Here is an 18,670-nt window from a genome sequence, read left to right as displayed (position 1 = left end):
CAAATCCCATGGCCTCTACTCCCTCCTAATTCTCCTTGACCTCTCAGCTGCCTTCATTCATTCATTGTTTCATTCATTCAATTGTATTTATTGAGCGCTTACTGTGTGCAGAGCACTGTACTAAGCGCTTGGGAAGTACAAGTCAGCAACATATAGAGACGGTCCCTACCACTGTCAACCGTCTCCTTCCCCTGATAACATTATCCGACTTTGGCTTCCCTGATGCCATCTTCTGGTTCTCCTCTTATCTCTTGGGCCGCTCCATTCTTAGTCTCTTTCATGGGCTCCTCCTCCCCTGCCTCCCACCCCGTGATGTGGACTTACCTCAAGGTTTAGTTCTGGGGTTCCTTCTAGTCTCCATCTAGACACTACCTTTGAGAACTCATTCACTCCCAAGGCTTCAACAACTACTATGCAGACGATTCCCCTCCTCCCTCACCTTGCTACTCTTCATTCATTCATTCAACCCTATTTATTGAGCACTTACTCTGTGCAGAGCACTGTACTAAGCGTTTGTGACAGTATAATAAACAATACTTTACTACAACCCAGACCACACTTCACTCCTCTAATGCCAATCTACTCACTGTACCTCAATCTCATCTCTCACTGCCAACATTTCACCCACAACCAGCCTCTGGTTTCTCTTCGTATCTGACAGACAATTACTCTCCCCACCTTCAAAGCCATATTGAAGGGACATCTCCTCATTTCCCTGATTAAGCCCCTATTTCCTCTTCTCCCACTCCCTCTTCATCACTGCTGCATTTGGATTTCCTTCCGTTATTCACACCCCCTCAGCCCCAGGGTACTTATGTACATATCTGTAATTTATTCATATTAATGTCTGTTTCCCCCTTTAGACTGTAAGCCTGTTCTGGGAAGGGAATGTCTGTTATATTGTACTCTCCCAAGCACTTAGTGCAGTGCTCTGCACACAGAAAGCATTTAATAAATACGATTGTTTGATCGAAAGCTATTCCTTTTTCCTGTAGACGACTATCGGAGCACACATTTATCCTCAGAGGTGCTGACTGACGGACTATAATGGTCTAAACAAGGTTATCCGCCTCTATGCCGCAATCTTTCCCTTTCCTTCAGCAGAACTGCCATGCCAAATCCATTTCCATGTAATGAGAAGAAACTCAGAAAGAGTGCAAAGCCAAAGGCGCAGCAGATGACTCACATTGATAATGGCATCCGTCTGGATATAGTCCATGTCCGAGTTCCGAAGGCCCAGTTCCTTCCCTCCACGTTGGGTGGTACTCACGATCCCAGTAGTCACTGTGTTTTGGAGTGAAAATGGACTTCCAATTGCAACAACAAATTCCCCAGGCCTCAGTTCTGCAGACCGGCCGAGCAGGAGGACAGGCAGCTTCCCCTGGGGAAAGATCCAACGTTCATAAAAAGCAAGTCCTCCAGATTTCCCTTATAAATGAGATCTACAAATGGAGATGTTACCAAATGTCCAAGCTGAAAACAAGGAGGCGGTACGACACTCGTCTGCCACTCTGGGACTTTGTGACAAGTGCTGTAGTTTTTCATTTTTTTTTTTAACAGAGATAACACTTCCTTTTCCACAAACCACACCCAATAAATCATATGCACTTATAAAACACGTAGATATTTGTATTTTTCCCACCAAGGAAAATATCTTCAGGCCCTAGTGTGTTTCTGTTTCTAGAGAGCATCTTGAAGCAATTAAAACACACTTGTCATGTTTATTTCAGGACAAGGGGAGATCAGGATCAAGTAAGGCAAAGGAAAATGTATTTCATTTCTTGCCGGGAAGAAAAATAGCTTGGTGATGTAAGCATCAGACATGAAATCTCCAGATGCCCAGAATGGCAGTTCCGAAGCTGACTGGATTCAACACAATATTCTAAAATCGAGGTAAGAGAGCAAAGCTGCCCGAATGTGATTTGCAACTGTTTCTCCCATCCTGAGATAAATACATTTCCCAAGTTGTTTCAGTTTTTGTTGCTCTTCAGTCAGTCCTGCCCTGGGTGTCAACTCTCTCAGCATTCCTTAGGGTGGGAATTTTCCAAAAACCAGAGGTGCTTCCTTCACCTGGACCACCAGATGTTCGAGAATTCCACAATGCTGAGGAAATTTAGTAAGAGGCAGAATGGTGGCTTATGGTAGTACCATTGGATCTGGGAGAGACTTCTAGAGTTTCCTCTGGCCCATCTTTCTCCTCCAGATAAGGTGGAGCAATGAAAGCAGGAAGAATGATTTCCAGGCCAGAATATGAGTCAGTCTAGATGGGTAGCATACAGGTGGGAACATAACCTACCCAGAGCTATACAAATGAAATAGAAGATGGAGAAGGGTGGAAGGAGGGATTGAAAGCCAAGCTGCCTAGATTTCATCATCTGTAAAATAGGGATTAAGTAACTTTTCTCCCTCTGGCTTAGATTGTGAGTAATTTGTCTGATCTGGTTGTATAGTACCTACCCCAGGGCTTGGCACAAAGTATACCACAATCATTATGAACAGGCTTCTGAGGCTTCAGTTATGTCAGGTCACTGCTCATTCTTCGAAAGGAGGCTGAGCAAATTCCAGGTTCAGATTTCCAAAGGCCCCAATTCCTAAAGGGTTTAGCTGTGCTCTGGGTTCTGTCTGCGGCTCAGAAATGCAATCAAATCACATTCCCTTCACAGTCCAGAGCGTTCTTGGAGATCATCAGGGTTCAAAGGCACTCCAGAGGTTTCTTAAAGCTGTATATTTACGGTGGAGTCCTGCCAGTGACTACTGCCAAGGGCTGACTGCATCCACCAGTAACAGTGGGTTAAGGGTCAGTACTGGTCTTTGCTGGAAGGTTGGAAATATGCACGGCCTACCCAAGTCTTTCTGGGAAGTCTTATGGGGAAAACTACTGTATGTTCAGGACCGGGGATTCAGGACTTGGGGCAGGCTTGGAGTTTAATTGCCTTGAGCCTTTCAGAAGATGAAGGAGAGAAAAAGTGGTTGAATCTCTTTGCCTGCACAGGAAAGAGGGAAATCACTCCTCTGGGGCTGTTATGATGGTGGCCGGATGCTCATTAACCAACCGGTTACTTCATCCTGCTGGTATCTGCACAGTTACTTCATATTTTTGGTTGGAGGGAAAATAAAAAAAACAAGTGGGATAAAAAGGGGATTCAAATGAAATCACAATGCAGGGCCACTCAGTCTTCTCCGGATTCCTCATACTCAATACCTTCTTAATTGTCAACTGTGTTTTCTGCTGATGGAGAGGTGCTTACTACCCAGGGTGGAGAGACTGGCTGAAAAGACAGACAGGTTACCTGACAGACACCCTGTCAAGGCACTGTTTGATCGGAACAGACTTAGGCTCAAGGACTTATTTCCTAAAAGAAAAGGAAGTTTTTCTGCTGAACTGAACTGAACTGGCGGGCTGGCCAAACACTTGCTCTTTGTTTCCCAACAGCTCCATACCCCTTTTGTTTACTCAGAGACACTCAGAGGCAGCTTTTAAAAAGAAGGAAACCCATCCTGCATAGTAATTATTAGTGGATCTCAGGGGACTGCTGAAACACTAAGGTTATGGTCTACATAACTGAGTAGAGAATAGCGCTCTGAAATTCAGGAAGATTTGCCAACATTTGGACTGCACTTTCTCAGGGCCTTTAATGACACAGGAAACCTCATGTATTTTCAATTTTCCTCCTTATTCTCACTAAATACATTCAACAGTCTCAGTTTTGTGAAGCTGCAGAGAATGGAGCCTGAGGAACTATTACAGAGGGTTTTCTGGACAGGGTTTGCACAGTTAGTTGTAGATCATTAAAGATTTAAATAAAACAAGAGTAACATACAGGGGTTCTGGTTGAGTACAAACCCCCAGTAACTTGATGGTTAAACCCTTTCGTCCAAGGAAGTGGAGAAAAAACTTAGGTCAAGATGTCGCTAGAGCACAATATTATTAGCAACCTTTTCCAACAGCTGAGTTTGACCTGAATCACATATAGTAAAAGTGGTCCCCAGCCAGTTATCAATCTCTGCTCAAACCATCCATGACAAATGAGCCAGAGATGCAAGGATTTAAGAACAGAGTACATTATAAATCGGAAATGATCAAAATGAAACCTTGACTAGAACACACATATGATACATTGGGAGCGAGAAGTTGTTAAAAGTGGAAGCTCCTTGTGGACAGAGAACGTCACTTCTTTATTCTGAACTTCTCAAGAGCTTAGTACAGTGCACCACACCAAGTAGGTGTTCAATAAATATGGCTACTTCCTAAACTCGTCTCTAGACTGTAAGCTCATTGTGGGTGGGGGAAGCGTCTGTTATAGCGTACTCTCCCAAGTGCTTAGTACAGAGCTCTGCACACAGAAAGCATTCAATAAACATGATAGATTGATTAATTAGTACCACTACTACTATAACAACTACTACTACTATTACCACCACTGCTGGCTGGCTCATGTAGTCAAATCTTCTGGAACGTTCTGCCTGGGGTAAAAGGGAAGTAATTCATCTTAAAGACTCCTTGGCATGAAAGAGTTAATGCACCTCTCAAAAGTAAAATGCTCTCAGAGTAGCTCACACACTAGTAGGATCTAGCCAGCATTATTGCTAGGGATCTTTTCAAACTATGCCATTCATCAAACATGGTCAAAAATATTTTTGCAGGAAAACATTTTTCACAGGCATTCCAAAAGACTTGCTGGTCTGTTCTGAAGACAAGAGGAAATGACAACACCCCAGGGTCCTGGCTATATCAAAATTAACTGTGTTACATAAAGTAAAAGACGAAGCGGTATTTAGAAAATTAATGCCTGGGGGTTAAAGAAAAAAAATCAATCAATCACTCAAACAATCAATGGCATTTATCGAGGATTTACTGTATGCAGAACACTGTACTAAATGCTTGGAGAGTGCAGTAGAGTTGGAAGACAGAATCCCTGCCTACAAGAATCTTACAATCTAGTGGAGGAGCTTAAAATCTAAAAGAGTTGAGGGAAATTATTAGATTTTGTCATTTCCGATTTAAATAAAGTTCTGGTATGAATTTCAAAAAATAGGGGTTTCACTGATTTTTGTTTTACGATTCAGAGAGCTAAAGACAACATCTGCAGGGTGAGTTTTTCTTTGATAATATTACTCATTTCCAATGTCTACAAATGAATTAAATAGCTAAATGGACAACCTACATCACAGCTCTCCTCTGTAGTACTTAGCAGTTCAATTAGGAATTGGGCACCACTGTCAATCCCAAAGATAACAATGTCCAAATCTTGATTTTGAGGTGAGTGAGCCACACTTGAGTTAAAAAAAATGAAGGCTAGTGATAAGTAAAACCTGACCTGAGCTTACAACCGAGGAGAAAGTTCCCTTAAGAAACTCCTGAATTAGAGTGTGAAGAAAAGGGAAACTGCCTGAAAGAAGAATTTATGTTGCTTTTATAAACAATCAAGCCCTATGGATAGTCTAAAATCCAAGCTGATTTTCCTACTGACAATTCAACTCCAAATATCAATTAAAATGGACCAGGGGGGAGAATGAGGATGGATTTTCAAATCAACTTGCTTAACACTTTCACTGACAAAGTGTATTTAACAAAGCAACAAGAGTACATGGTAAATTTTGAAAACTTTTAAAAAATGTAATTGGAGGCAGAGATAAAGTTAAAGCATGTAAAAATCTCATGGCTCCATCTTTTTCTATTTTAAGCTCTTCCACTAGGCCATAAACTTCTGGGGAGGGATCGTGTCTCCCAAATCTATCAGGATTAATTATTACTTTTTCAAAAGACAAAGATGAAATTTCAGGGATTATTTTTTACAAATTTCATTAGCTGCCCTGAGTTCTGCCTTACCAATCATGATTGCTTTATAATAATAATAATAATGATAATTATGGTATTTGTTAATTGCTATGTGCCAAGCACTGTTCTAAGTGCTGAGGCAGATCCAAAGTAATCAAGTTGGACACAGTCCCTGTCCACATGGGGCTCACGCTCTTAATAACCATTTTACAGTTGAGGAAACTGAGGCATAAAGAAGTGAAGTGACTTGCCAAAGGTCACACAGCAGACAAGTGGTAGAGCATGGAATTAGAACCCCCATCCTCTGACCCCCAAACCCGTGCTCTTGCGACTAGGCCACACAGCTTCCACCTCTACAGAAGTTTTATCCTGAAAGCTTTTCTTTTCCAAGTTTCATAAAGGGAAGAGCAAAAACTAAGGTAAACAAATAACTCCCCATATCCAGAGGGAAAAAATGCAGTGTTTGAAGCAAGTTGTTTTTCTGCCCATCCATTCTCAGTGCTCTGAGTCATGCCGCTATTTTTTGTTGCTGAATCTCCATCTGGCCACAGGAGGAGAACGCTGAAATCCAACGCTGACACTCACACGGCCCGCTCATTTTCACTGGCCTGAGTTTTCCAGCCTGGGCCTGCAAAGGCTGAGAGCCGTTTAGAAGTCTAATTCTACATGGATTGGCTAGAACTCATCTGTGTGAATCAACATGTCTTCTGGAAACAGTTACGCTAACCTTTCATTTTCTTAAAAAAATGCTCCTCTGTAAGCAACATTAGGCAGTCTTGTGGAGCATATGTGCCTTATGCACAAATTTTCCAGAAGCAGAACAACTCCTTGGAAAAATCCCTGGAGGATTCAGCACTTCAACAATTCATCTATAGGGGCTGTCCACCAATGATTTAGTCTGAAACTGCTGCCTGACTGTCTGCCTGGAAAAGTGAAGCTTCATTCATCTCTTTCAAATTCTAAGAAATACTTAAGGATTTAAAAAGAGTCACTGGGCATAATGTAAATCCCCAAAGTAAACATTCTTAAGCAAAATCCTAGTGCCCATGGGGTGGTGTGGGTTTCAATGCAACTAGATCCTCCCTAGCCCCGACCAGGATGCCAAATCTGGGAGTCCTTTGGCTTGTTTAACTCCACCTTAGCTTTACCTTTGCTGGAACTGAGACCCAAACCATATGTTTGTTCACTCAACAGTAAGTGGTTGCTGTATGCAAAACTCTTTTAGGAGTTTGAGAGTGTTCTGCACATAGTAAGCACCCAATAAATACCACTGATTAATTTGGAGAGAACAATATAAGCCAGACAGTTGTCCTGACCTCATGGTGCTCAAACTTTAATGGGGCAAAGACTATTCTGTGTTTCTGTTGGACTGCACAGCTCTCCAATTAAAGAAGCAGTGTACCCTCGTAGATAAAGCACAGGCCTGAGAGTCACAGGACCTGGGTTCTATTCCCGGCTCCATCACTTGTCTTTTGTAGGACCTAGGGCAAGTCGCTTAACTTCTCCCAGCTTCGGTTTCCTCAACAGCAAATAATAATGTTGGTATTTGTTAAGTGCTTACTATGTAAGCACTAAGTGCCAGGGTAGATATAAGGTAATCAGGTCATCCCACGTGAGGCTCACAGTCTTCATCCCCGTTTTACAGATGAGGTAACTGAGGCACGGAGAAGTTAAGTGACTTGCCCAAGGTCACACAGCTGACAAGTGGCAGAGCCGGGACTGGAACCCATGACTTCTGACTCCCAAGCCCGGGCTCCTTCCACTAAGCCATGCTGCTTCACAAATGGGGATGCAAATGGGGATTCAATACCTGTCATCCCTCCTACTTAGACAGTAAGCTTCATGTGGGACCTGATTATTTTGCATCGACCCCAGCGCTTAGTATAGTGCTTGGCACACAATAAGCATTTAACGAATACCACAATTATCATTAATTTAAACTGCCTGTAAAACTTCAGACCCTCATTTCAGGTTTGGGAACCAAATTGTGCCTGGCCCAGGGAAAGGAGGAATAAGTGTACAACTGACAATGCTCACAAAGGGTCTCCAACATCTCTATTCATTCATTCATTCATACATTCATTCATTCATTCAATCATATTTATTGAGCGCTTACTGTGTACAGAGCACTGTACTAAGCGCTTGGGAAGTGCAAGTTGGCAACATATAGAGACGGTCCCTACCCAACAGTGTGCTCACTCAGAGTTCAACTTTTCCCTGTAACATGTACTGCATCTGAGGGATTTTATCCTCTTCTTTTTCTGCTGTCTGAGTGTTGGACCCTCAAGCCAGGACAAGAAATCAATAAATGGCATTTATTGAATGCTCATTGTATGCAGAGCACTGAATTGAACACTTGGTTGAGTACAAAACAACAGAGATACAAAACAACAGAGATGGTAAACGTGTTCTCCACCTGTTACAAGGAGCTTAACAGTCTAGACAATGCCTTGCTCTTCTTTCTTTGAAACCTATAGCCATGTTTCTGACTGACAGTGTGTGTGCACCATTTTTGGACAAACCGATGGGGCAAGTCTGACAGGATCGTCCAAAAGAAGCCATGCATGTTCTGCTTCCAGAGCAACATATCCAGGTAGGCCTAGCAGAGATGACACTCAGCAGTGACCCCTCATAAAGGCCAAAGAAATTCAGCTTTATAGGGCTCTAGGTGGCAAGGTTTTGTAAATACAGGAATACAGTCAGTCACTTAATCATATATGTGTGCAGAGCGCTGTACTAAGCACTTGGGAGAGTACAAGATAACAATATAACAGACACATACCCTGCCCACTATAAGCTTACAGTCTAGAGGACAAGTAAAGCAGCTCTGTTTTCTGGTTCACAGCTCAGATTTCCCACCTCTCCCCTCCACCTCTTCCAGTCTTTGACACCTCCCAAACCAGGGGAAGCCCAAATTAATAAAAAGAAAAGTGTGACCTGTCTTAACTTGCCAGGGTGAGAGGCAATCTCAAGGCAGATTATCAGGATTTCACTTTTAGAATCGGTAAAATGGATGATAAAAAAAGAAGGTCTAACCAGAAACCAGTATAGACCTTAAACTATTCAAAGCAGCACCCAAAGTATTAGCTGGAAAGAAAACACAGTACATATATATATATATATATATATATATATATATATATGTACTAAAAGAAAGTTGAAATCCAATAATAAATTTGTCCCCAAATGACCTAGCTCAAAGCAATATTTGTGGAAAGCTGAGGGCTTAACTCATGAGAAAACAGTAAATATACTGAAACACAAGATCTGAGGTACACACATTAATATCAAAAGAAACCCACTCCGTGCCTTTGAGAGGAGTGAGGTAATCTTCAGATGGCACAATGACAGAGCCTGAGTTTGCAGAAAGAGGTCTGCAGCTACATTACCCAGCAATGAGAAGACCGTGTTCTCACTTTGATTTATGCTGCAAAGCAACTGGCAGTTCTAATCTCAATTTTACTTAAGTAGAAAGGGATCAGGAGATTTTCTTGTGAGGTACTCGGAAATTCAGATTTTATTGCAATGGCCTGTGCAGCAGAGCTCTCCAAGAGTTCTGGGGACAGCTTTGCCATCACTATAAATAATGGTCTGAATCCATCGCTCTGAATAGAGGGTGCCAGAATGAAAAACTGAAAGAGGCATTACCATATTAAGGAGAAAACAGAACTAAAATGTTCCCTTAATAATTAACAAGTTTCCTGTAAAGGGGCCAAAGAGCACAAAGACGTTCCAGTTCTGAAAATTTTGTGAATACTTCTCCATTCTGAAAGAATTTGGAATATTAAAACAATCTCCTTCGACTTATACCTCTGGACAAAGGTTTTATTTGTGGCAAAGGAAATTGCTTTCCACTCTGCCTGGATTACATTATCTAATGAAATATTGATTTCCCCATAAAACTATAGGAAACAAATGCTGTTAGAGAAGCCTAACTATATCAGCATGGTCTGCTTGAGTCCAAATCTACAACATACATAGAGCGGAGGCCATGTCAGTAAGGAGGTGGGTGGGGCAAGAAGAGTTGTCAGAGGAAAGAGGGGAGCAAGGAATGGACAGAGAGAGAAAGGGAGAGAGAAGTAGGGAGGAAAGATGAAGGGAAGGTTCTGTTTTGTGTGAATGGAGGAAGAATGGACGAAGAAACGAGAGCATTAACTTCCACAATATATTTAAATTCCATCTTGGATTCTGTGAAAAAACAGATAAAAATGCTATTTCTGCTAAGCCAGCTCCTCCTGAGATTCAGGCCCCCTGGAAAAGCCCTGAAAGCGTACTGTGTGTGATGTCAGTATCTCTCAGTAGAAACATCCTTCAAAGTCATTCCTTACAAGGACTCTGCTATACCCACTCTGAGACCCTGCCTAGTCAGTACCCCCATACCGGATTAGCTCTCACAGGGACTACAGGGCTAATCAATTTTGCAGGGCCCTGACACACGTTCAATCACTCCATTCAATCTTATTTATTGAACACTTACTGTGTGCAGAGCAAAAGAGCAAATCAGAGCAACACAAAAGGGAGTGGGAGATGAAGAAAAGTGGGGCTTAGTCTGGAAAGGCCTCTTGGAGGAGATGTACCTTCATTAAGACTCTGAAGGAGGGGAGAGTAATTGTCTGTCAGATTTGAGGAGGGAGGGCATTCCAGGCCAGAAGGAGGACGTGGGCTAGGGGTTGACGGTGAGACAGGCGAAATCGAGGCACAGGCGAGAAGGTTCACGCTAGAGGAGCGAAGTGTGAGGACTGGGTTGTAGAAGGAGAGAAGCGAGATGAGATAGGAGGGGACAAGGTGATGGAGTGCTTTAAAGACAATGGTGAGGAGTCTTTGTTTGATGCAGAGGTGGATGGGCAACCACTGGAGTTTTCTGAGGAGCAGAGTGACACGTTCTGAACGTTTCTGTAGAAAAATGATCTGGGCAGCAGAATCAAGTATGGACAGGAGTGGGGAGAGACAGGAAGCAGGGAGGTCAGCAAGGAGGCTGATGCAGTAATCCAAGCAGGATAGGATGTGGGATTGTATTAACATCGCAACAATTTGGATGGAGAGTAAAGGGTGGATTTTAGCGATGCCGTGAAGTTGGGACCAGGATTTAGTGAGGATTTAATATGTGGGTTGAATGAAGAGAGGAGTCAAGGAAAATATCTATGTTACAGGCTTGTGAGGAAGGATGGTGGTGCCATCTACAGTGATGGGAAAGTCAAGGGGAGGTCAGGGTTTGGGTGGGAAGATAAGGAGCTCTGTTTTGGACATGTTAAATTTGAGGTGATGGGAGGACATCCAAGTAGAGGTACCTTGAAGGCAGGAGGAGATGCCAGACTGCAGAAAGGGATAGAGATCAGGGTTGGAGATGTAGATTTGGCTATCATCTGCATGGGGTGGTACTTCAAGCCAGGGGAGTGAATGAGCTCTTCAAGGGAGTGGGTGTAGATGGAGAATAGAATGGAACCGAGAACTGAACCTTGAGGGACCCCCACAGTTAGAGGGTGGGACGCAGGGAAGGAGACGATAAAGGAGATTGAGAATGAACGGCCAGAGCGATAAGAGGAGAACCAGGAGAGAACTGAGTCAGTGAAGCTAGGGTTGGATAACGTTTCCAGGAGAAGGGAGTGGTCCACGGTGCCGCAGGCAGCTGAGATGTAGAGGATTAGGATGGAGTAAAGGCCATTGAATTTGGCAAGAAGGAGATCATTGGTGACCTTTGAAAGGGTGGTTTCTGTGGTGTGAAGAGGGTGGAAGCCAGATTGGAGGGGATCAAGGAGGGAATTGGGGGAGTGGAATCTGAGACAGCGGTGTAGATAACTCAGTCAAGGAGTTTGGAGAATGGTAGGAGGGAGATGGGGCAATAACTGGAAGGAGCCATGGGCACGTTGAAGAGGGGGAAGAAGCCATTGGAAAACGAATGGTTGAAGATGGCTGTTAGGGAGGGTAAAGGGGACGGGGCGAGAGTTTTGAAAAGGTGAGAAGGAATGGGGTTCGATGTGTATGGGGGGGTAGCTTTTGAGAAGAGGCTGGAGATCTCCTCTAGAGATGCTGATAATAATAATGGCATTTATTAAGCGCTTACTATGTGCAAAGCACTGTTCTAAGCGCTGGGGAGGTTACAAGGTGATCAGGTTGTCCCATGGGGGGGCTCACAGTCTTAATCCCCATTTTACAGATGAGGTAACTGAGGTCCAGAGAAGTGAAGTGACTTGTCCAAAGTCACACAGCTGACAAGCGGTGGAGCTGGGATTTGAACCCATGACCTCGGACTCCAAAGCCCGTGCTCTTTCCACTGAGCCACGCTGCTTCCCTGAAGTAAATTAGCAGCACAGTCTACTAAACCTAGTTCCAGCCTAACTCTTCTCTGCCCCTTTCCATTTGCATAGGTAAAAGCAATCAATGGTATTTACTGAGCACTTACTATGTGCTGAGCACTGTACTAAGCGCTTGGGAGAGTACAATCCAACAGGGAACAGACACGTTCCTTGCCCATAACGACCACATAGTCCAGAGAGGCATCAAAGTCTATTGGAAGATTTCTAATAAATATTAATCATGTTCTACAGAGATAACAAATGAATCATAGAGAAATACTTTTGGAAACACTTTTATATTTGAAGAGAAACAGGACTGGTCTCAAAGCTGCTCTTACCATGTTTACCTGCAAACAAGAAATGCTGCCTCTACTTAGTTCAAACTCTAGCTGTTTGGGTCCTTGCAATGGCTGTACGGGCCAACTCTACTACGAGAAACTCATTTCATAACTTGGGAAAGAATTTAGTCTGACATTACTCATGACCCTGGGTCACCTAAGGCGCAATGTCGTCAGGTCTGCAGACAGGAAGTAGCAGTGAGGTAAATGATGAAACTTTGCTTTCCATGTTAAAAAAAATAGTCTTAATAAGCAGCAAGAGAATGGAGCAGTTTTACTCCAAGTGCAAACTGCTCCTAAAGAATGTCTTCTAGCACCCTATGACATCACCCAAAAAGGATATATACCAGGTCAGGGTTAAAGGAGGGGAAAAAATGAGAAAGTGAAAAGCCATATGTCCACACATAATTTAAAGCATCAGGATGGGTGCATTTGACAATGGGAATGGCCACGTTATTAATGGAAGTTCTTGTAATTGAAATTACAGAGGGGGAAAATGGGATTAAGCAGAATGTGTTAGTCATCTAGCTCGTCTCTGCCAATGAAGGCTTTTCCCTATGCTATAGTTTCAAGAGCCTGTCTGGTTTTGTTGGAAACAATCCTGGCGATGGGGGCTTCCTGAGCTTGGAGACGCCTCTGTGGCCCAGGACAAAACCTTGTTTGGAAGGGATTACTCAACATACACATTCCTTGGCTCAGTGTTTGGCCCCTAATGGGCCAACCTACACACTCACACTTTCCTGGTCATAGCCCCAAATGCACACCCAATTCACCAACCACACCATTGTTCTTTTGTTTTTTTACTAAGTGCTTTTTGATAAGTGCTTATTATGTGCCAGGCACTGTACTAAGCACTGGGGAAGATAAAAGATAATCAGGATGGACCATAGTCCTTGTTTCATATGGGGCTCACAATCGAAGTTGGAGGGAGGAAGATTTAAATCCCCATTTGACATGTGAGGTTAAAGGCCCAGAGCAGTTATGTGATCTGCCCAAGGTCACACAGCAGAGTGTGTGGTGTTACGGAGATTAGGACCCAGGCCCATGCTCTTTTCACTAGACTTTGCCGGTTCTCCCAGTGTTGTTTGTCAGTCAATCGTATCTATTGAAGGCTTTCTGTGTGCAGAGCATTGTAATAAGCAATCGGGACAGCACAGTATAACAGACACATGCCCTTCCCACAGTGATCTTACAGTCTAGAGGGGGAGATATTAGTATAAATAAATTACAGATACATAAGTTCTGTGGGGCTGGGAGGGGAGATGAATAAAGGGAGCAAGTCAGGGTGATGCAGAAGGGAGTGGAAGAGAAGGAAAAAAGAGCTTAATCAGGGAAGGCCTCTTTGGAGGAGATGTGCCTTCAGTAAGGCTTTGAAGGCCAGGGGAGAGTAAGCGTCGGTCGGATATGAGGAGGGAGGGTGGTCCAGGCCAGAGGTAGGATATGGGTGAGAGGTTGGTGGTGAGATCGAGGTACAGTGAGAAGGTTAGCGTTTAGAAGAGCAAAGTGTGCAGGCTGGGTTATAGCTGGAGAGTTATGAGGTGAAGTATGAGGACGCAAGGTGATTGAGTGCTTTAAAGCCAATGGTGAGGAGCTTTTGTTTGATGTGGAAGAGTATGGACACTAGAGGTTTTTGAGGAGTGGGGAAACAGAGCCTGAACACTTTTGTAGAAAAATGACCAGGGCAGCAGAGTGAAGTATGGACTGGAGTGGGAGAGACAGCTGACTGGAGGGGGTCAGCAAGGATGCTGATGCAGTAATCAAGCTGGGATAGGATAAGTGATTGGATTACTGTGGTTGCATTTTGGATGGCAAGGAAAGGGCAGATTTTAGTGATGCTTTGAAGGTCAAACCGACATGATTCAGTGATGGATTGAATATGTGGTTGAATGTGACCAATGGAATATGTGGGTGTGTCCTCTCAATGGGTTCTAATAATAATAATCACCATAATTATGATATTTGTTAAGCATTTACTACATCATCATCATCATCATCAATCGTATTTATTGAGCGCTTACTATGTGCAGAGCACTGTACTAAGCGCTTGGGAAGTACAAATTGGCAACATATAGAGACAGTCCCTACCCAACAGTGGGCTCATGCCAAGCACTGTTCTAAGTATTGGGATATATACTACACAATCAGATCAGACACTGTTCCTGTCCCACGATGGGGCTGACAGTGTACCAAGGAGTGAGAACAAGTATTTAATCCCCATTTGACAGATGAGGAAACTGAGGCACAGAGAATTTAAGTGATTAGGCAAAAGTCACATAGCAAGCATGGGGTGGAGACAGGTTGATTTATTTATATTAATGTCTGTCTCTCCCTCTAGATTGTAAGCTCACTGTAGGCAGGGAATGTGACTGCTTATTGTTATATTGTACTCTCTCAAGAATTGAGTACAGTGTTCTGCACACAGTCATAAATATGACAATTAATGAAAGATTAGAACCCAGTTCTCTTGAACCCCAGTCCTGGGTTCCTTCTACTAGGCCATATTGCTTTGTTAAGCCTCTCAGAGCTACCCATCAATTGTATGCATTGACAGTGTGCAAAGCACTGACTTGGGAGAGTAAAACAGAGTTGGTAGACACTTTTCCTGCCCACAAGGAGTTTACCAGCTAAACGGTGAGAAGTCCTCAAAGTGGAATCACATTATACTTCTTGCGGCCCAGCACGGCTTGCATTAACTCCAGATCGATCATGAAACTTCCAAAGCCAGAGCCAAGGAATGAGCACTAGCATCGAAACAACTATCGGCAACAGAAAACCCAACGAGCCCATCATGTTGGTGCCTGCCTGCAATCTAATAACCCCCTTTCATTTCCCATTCCACTCGGAAAAGCCACAGTATTTTCAGCGGTCTTTCTCTGGCCAGAAACACATGGCGAATAGCGTGCATGCTAGGGTAGTGACTAAACCCTTATGGGCAGCAACAGCAGAACGGAAACATGATGCAAAGCTTCGTCTGTTTATCTCTTCCAGATCCTGCCTGAACACGCCAGAACCGGCACTAGAGTTTAGTTTACATCTTGGCAAACAACCTGAAAATATTCTCCTTCATCTGATGTTTGGTGAAGAGAAGGAGAAAATGACCCTATTTCTGACTTTCAAACCGAACTAACTTGGTGAGCAGGCACTAAGGCTTGGAGCCATCCCATAATCCAGCTTTCATCATTCATATCTTTTGAGCACCCACAATATTCTTGTAAATTCCGGAACAGAGTAATAGGCCAAAGACTCAACCCCTGTCTTGAGAAATCTATGCCTGCCTTTTTTCTCTAAAGGGTCTTTATGACCCTGAAGACCCTAGTAGTGTAGCTCAAATCTATACTAATTATTCATATTCTGTTCAGCCTGGATTATCCACTAGTGCAAGTCATACAAACAATTTCACTTGAAATATTCAGACAATTAAGGCTAATGAGGACATTTTCTGCCTGGAATTGTCCAGATAATTTGTTAGACTTGATCTGTATTTGTTTACGACTATATTTGGATGGAGTGGGAAGAATAGCTTGATGAATTTAAAAGATTAGGCAATAATCATCTAAGACTTATTTTAGGGTTTCAACTTTTCCACTAGGTGACTATAAAAAAATGACTGGATTCTGTTTAACAAGAAATTTTGGGGAAAAAAACCATATACATTCATTCATTCAATCGTATTTATTGAGCGCTTACTGTGTGCACAGCACTGTACTAACTGCTTGGGAAGTACAAGTTGGCAACATCCAGAGACAGTCCCTACCCAACAGCAGGCTCACAGTCTACAAGGGGGAGACAGATGACAAGTAGGAAGTAGTAGGGAGGAGGAGGCATTGAGTCCCCATTGTATAGATTCTTGAAACTGAGGCACAGAGAAGTTAAGTAATCTGCCCAAGGTCACACAGCAGGTAATGAGCAGAACCAGAATTAGAATCCAGGTCCTCTGACTCTCAGGAGCATCTCTTTCCACTTGGCCACACTGCTTCTCATCAGGATCACAAACAGCACCTCATCTCCCCACCCTGGTCTCCCTGCCTTCTGCATAGTGCATGCACTTAACTCTGTACCCCCTGAGCATTTTGGTACTTATTCCAACTCACTCCAACAACAACTCACTTGGCACCTAGCCTCATACTCAGTTTCTTCCCTTAACTGTGATTTATTTTATTATCTGTCTCCCTCACCGAGATTGTAAGTTCCCTTAAGGCAGGGATCATTTAATAATAAATAATAATAATGTTGGTATTTGTTAAGCACTTACTACGTGCCAAGCACTGTTCTAAGCGCTGGAGTAGATACAAGGTATCAGGTTGTCCCACGTGGGGCTCACAGTCTTCATCCCCGTTTTACAGGTGAGGTACTGAGGCCCAGAGGAGTTAAGTGACTTGCCCAAGGTCACACAGCTGACAAGTTGCAGAGCCGGGATTAGAACCCATGACCTCCGACTCCCAAGCCCAGGCTCTTGACACCAAGTCACGCTGCTTCTCTTCCTACCAACTCTATCATTCTCTCTCAAGGGCTTAGTATAGTGCCTGCACACAAAAAGGGCTCAAAAGATAACACTGACTGATTGCTTGGATTGACCCAAAAAGAATAAAAATTAACTGGGGAAAACCTCCTGGGGGAGGTGAGATTTCAGAAGGGCTTTGAATGAGATGAGAGTTGTAGTCTGGGATGGATTTAAAGCTGGAGAGTGTTCCAGGTAGAAGGAAGGGGTGAGTCAGGAGTCTGAGAAGGAAAAGTAGAGAGTAAGAGCTTGCGGAGAAGGGAGAGTATGAGCTGGGATGAAGTAAGAGAAGAAAGTGGTAAGTAGGTGGGAGGGAGTTGATTGAGTCTTAGAGCCAGGCGTTTCTGCTTGAAGTGAAGAAGCACTTAATCACCTTGCCCCCTCCTACCTCACCTCACTACTCTCCTACTACAATACAGCTCCCACGCTTCGTTCCTCTACTGCTAACCTTCTCACTGTACCTCAATTTCGTCTATCTTGCCACCAACCTCTCGCCCACATCCTGCCTCTGGCCCTCCCTCCTCATATCTGACAGATAATTCCTTTCCCCCACTTCAAAATTTTATTGAAGGCACATCTCCTCCAAGAAGCCTTCCCCTGACTAAGCCCTCCTCTCCTGTTCTCCCGTTCCCTTCTGCGCCACTTATTTGTTCCTTCATTCATCCTCCCTCCCATCTCCAAAGAATGTAAGTAAATATCTGTATAGATCTGTAATCTATTTATTTATCAAACTATTTATTTGTATTAATGTCTGTCTTCCCCTCTAGACTGCTCTTCCCTGCTTGTTGTGGGCAGGGAATGTATCGGTGTGTTGCTATATTGTACTCTCCCAAGCGCTTAGTACAGTGCTTTGCACACAGTAAGCGCTCAATAAACCCGATTGAATGAATGAAGAATGAGCAACCATTGGAGTGTTTTGAGGAGTGTAGAGCTGTGCAGAACAATATGCAGATTTTGTGCAAAAAGATAACCTGAGCAGCAGGATGAAGTATGGACTGGAAAGGGGAGAGACCAGAGGCAGGGAGACCAGGGAGGAGGCTGCTACAGTAATCAAGCTGGGCTATGATAAGCATTTGGATGAACCTTGTACCTCTTGGAGAGGAAATGGGCCCAGCTTCAATCGCCCGGGAAAGCCACTCACCTGATGATCTATTTTGATTAAGGCAATGTCAGCCTTCTCATCGACATCTTTGATTTTGGCTTCGTATGTGGCTCCGTTCTTTAGCTCCACTTTAACTCGGTGCTTATTGGTCACTACGTGGGCATTCGTAACAATCAGTCCGTCTTCTGAGACGATGAACCCGGAGCCGCTGGCCACGGGAACCTCCCTCTTGGTGAAAGGAAGCCTGAGAACGGAAAGAACCCAAGATCTAAGTTCCTCCAGCGTAGGGATTGTTTCTTCTCCTTCCTCGCTACTTCCCACACGACCCATCCCCCAGTGAGCTATTCATAAATGCAGGACTGACCGACTGAGGAAGGTCATCATTAAGACAAATGCTTAATAATAATTATGGTATTTTTTAAGCACCGTGCTAAGCCCTGGGGTAGATTCAAGATAATCAGATTGGACACAGTCTGCTTATTCAAACTGTTTAATATAGACCCCCGGGTCCTCGACATACATCGGGTAACCATGGCAATCCAAATATTTAAGGTGTTCATTTCAACTTCTATCTACTTTATAAAATACTGTCATCAACTAAACTTGACACAGATGTGCTGGTCTTTCGAAGGGAAAGGAATATACCCCAGCACCCCTCCT

At 43.6% G+C, this 18,670-nt stretch overlaps 1 protein-coding gene across 1 annotated transcript in view; it reads right to left on the bottom strand.

Annotated features, from left to right (window-relative positions):
• Positions 1-18,670, bottom strand: part of HTRA1 (HtrA serine peptidase 1) — a 79,244-nt gene that overhangs the window by 14,317 nt on the left and 46,257 nt on the right. Inside the window, exons 3-4 of the mRNA XM_038758604.1 lie at positions 18,050-18,254; positions 1,187-1,381 (exon numbers count right to left, since the gene is read on the bottom strand). Of these exons, the coding sequence (XP_038614532.1) occupies positions 1,187-1,381; positions 18,050-18,254 (400 nt within the window). The remainder of the gene's footprint in view (positions 1-1,186; positions 1,382-18,049; positions 18,255-18,670) is intronic.

Source organism: Tachyglossus aculeatus, chromosome 16 (assembly GCF_015852505.1).
Source record: "Tachyglossus aculeatus isolate mTacAcu1 chromosome 16, mTacAcu1.pri, whole genome shotgun sequence".
In the NCBI taxonomy this organism is placed as follows: domain Eukaryota; kingdom Metazoa; phylum Chordata; class Mammalia; order Monotremata; family Tachyglossidae; genus Tachyglossus; species Tachyglossus aculeatus.
This window is presented reverse-complemented; position numbering and strand designations above follow the sequence as displayed.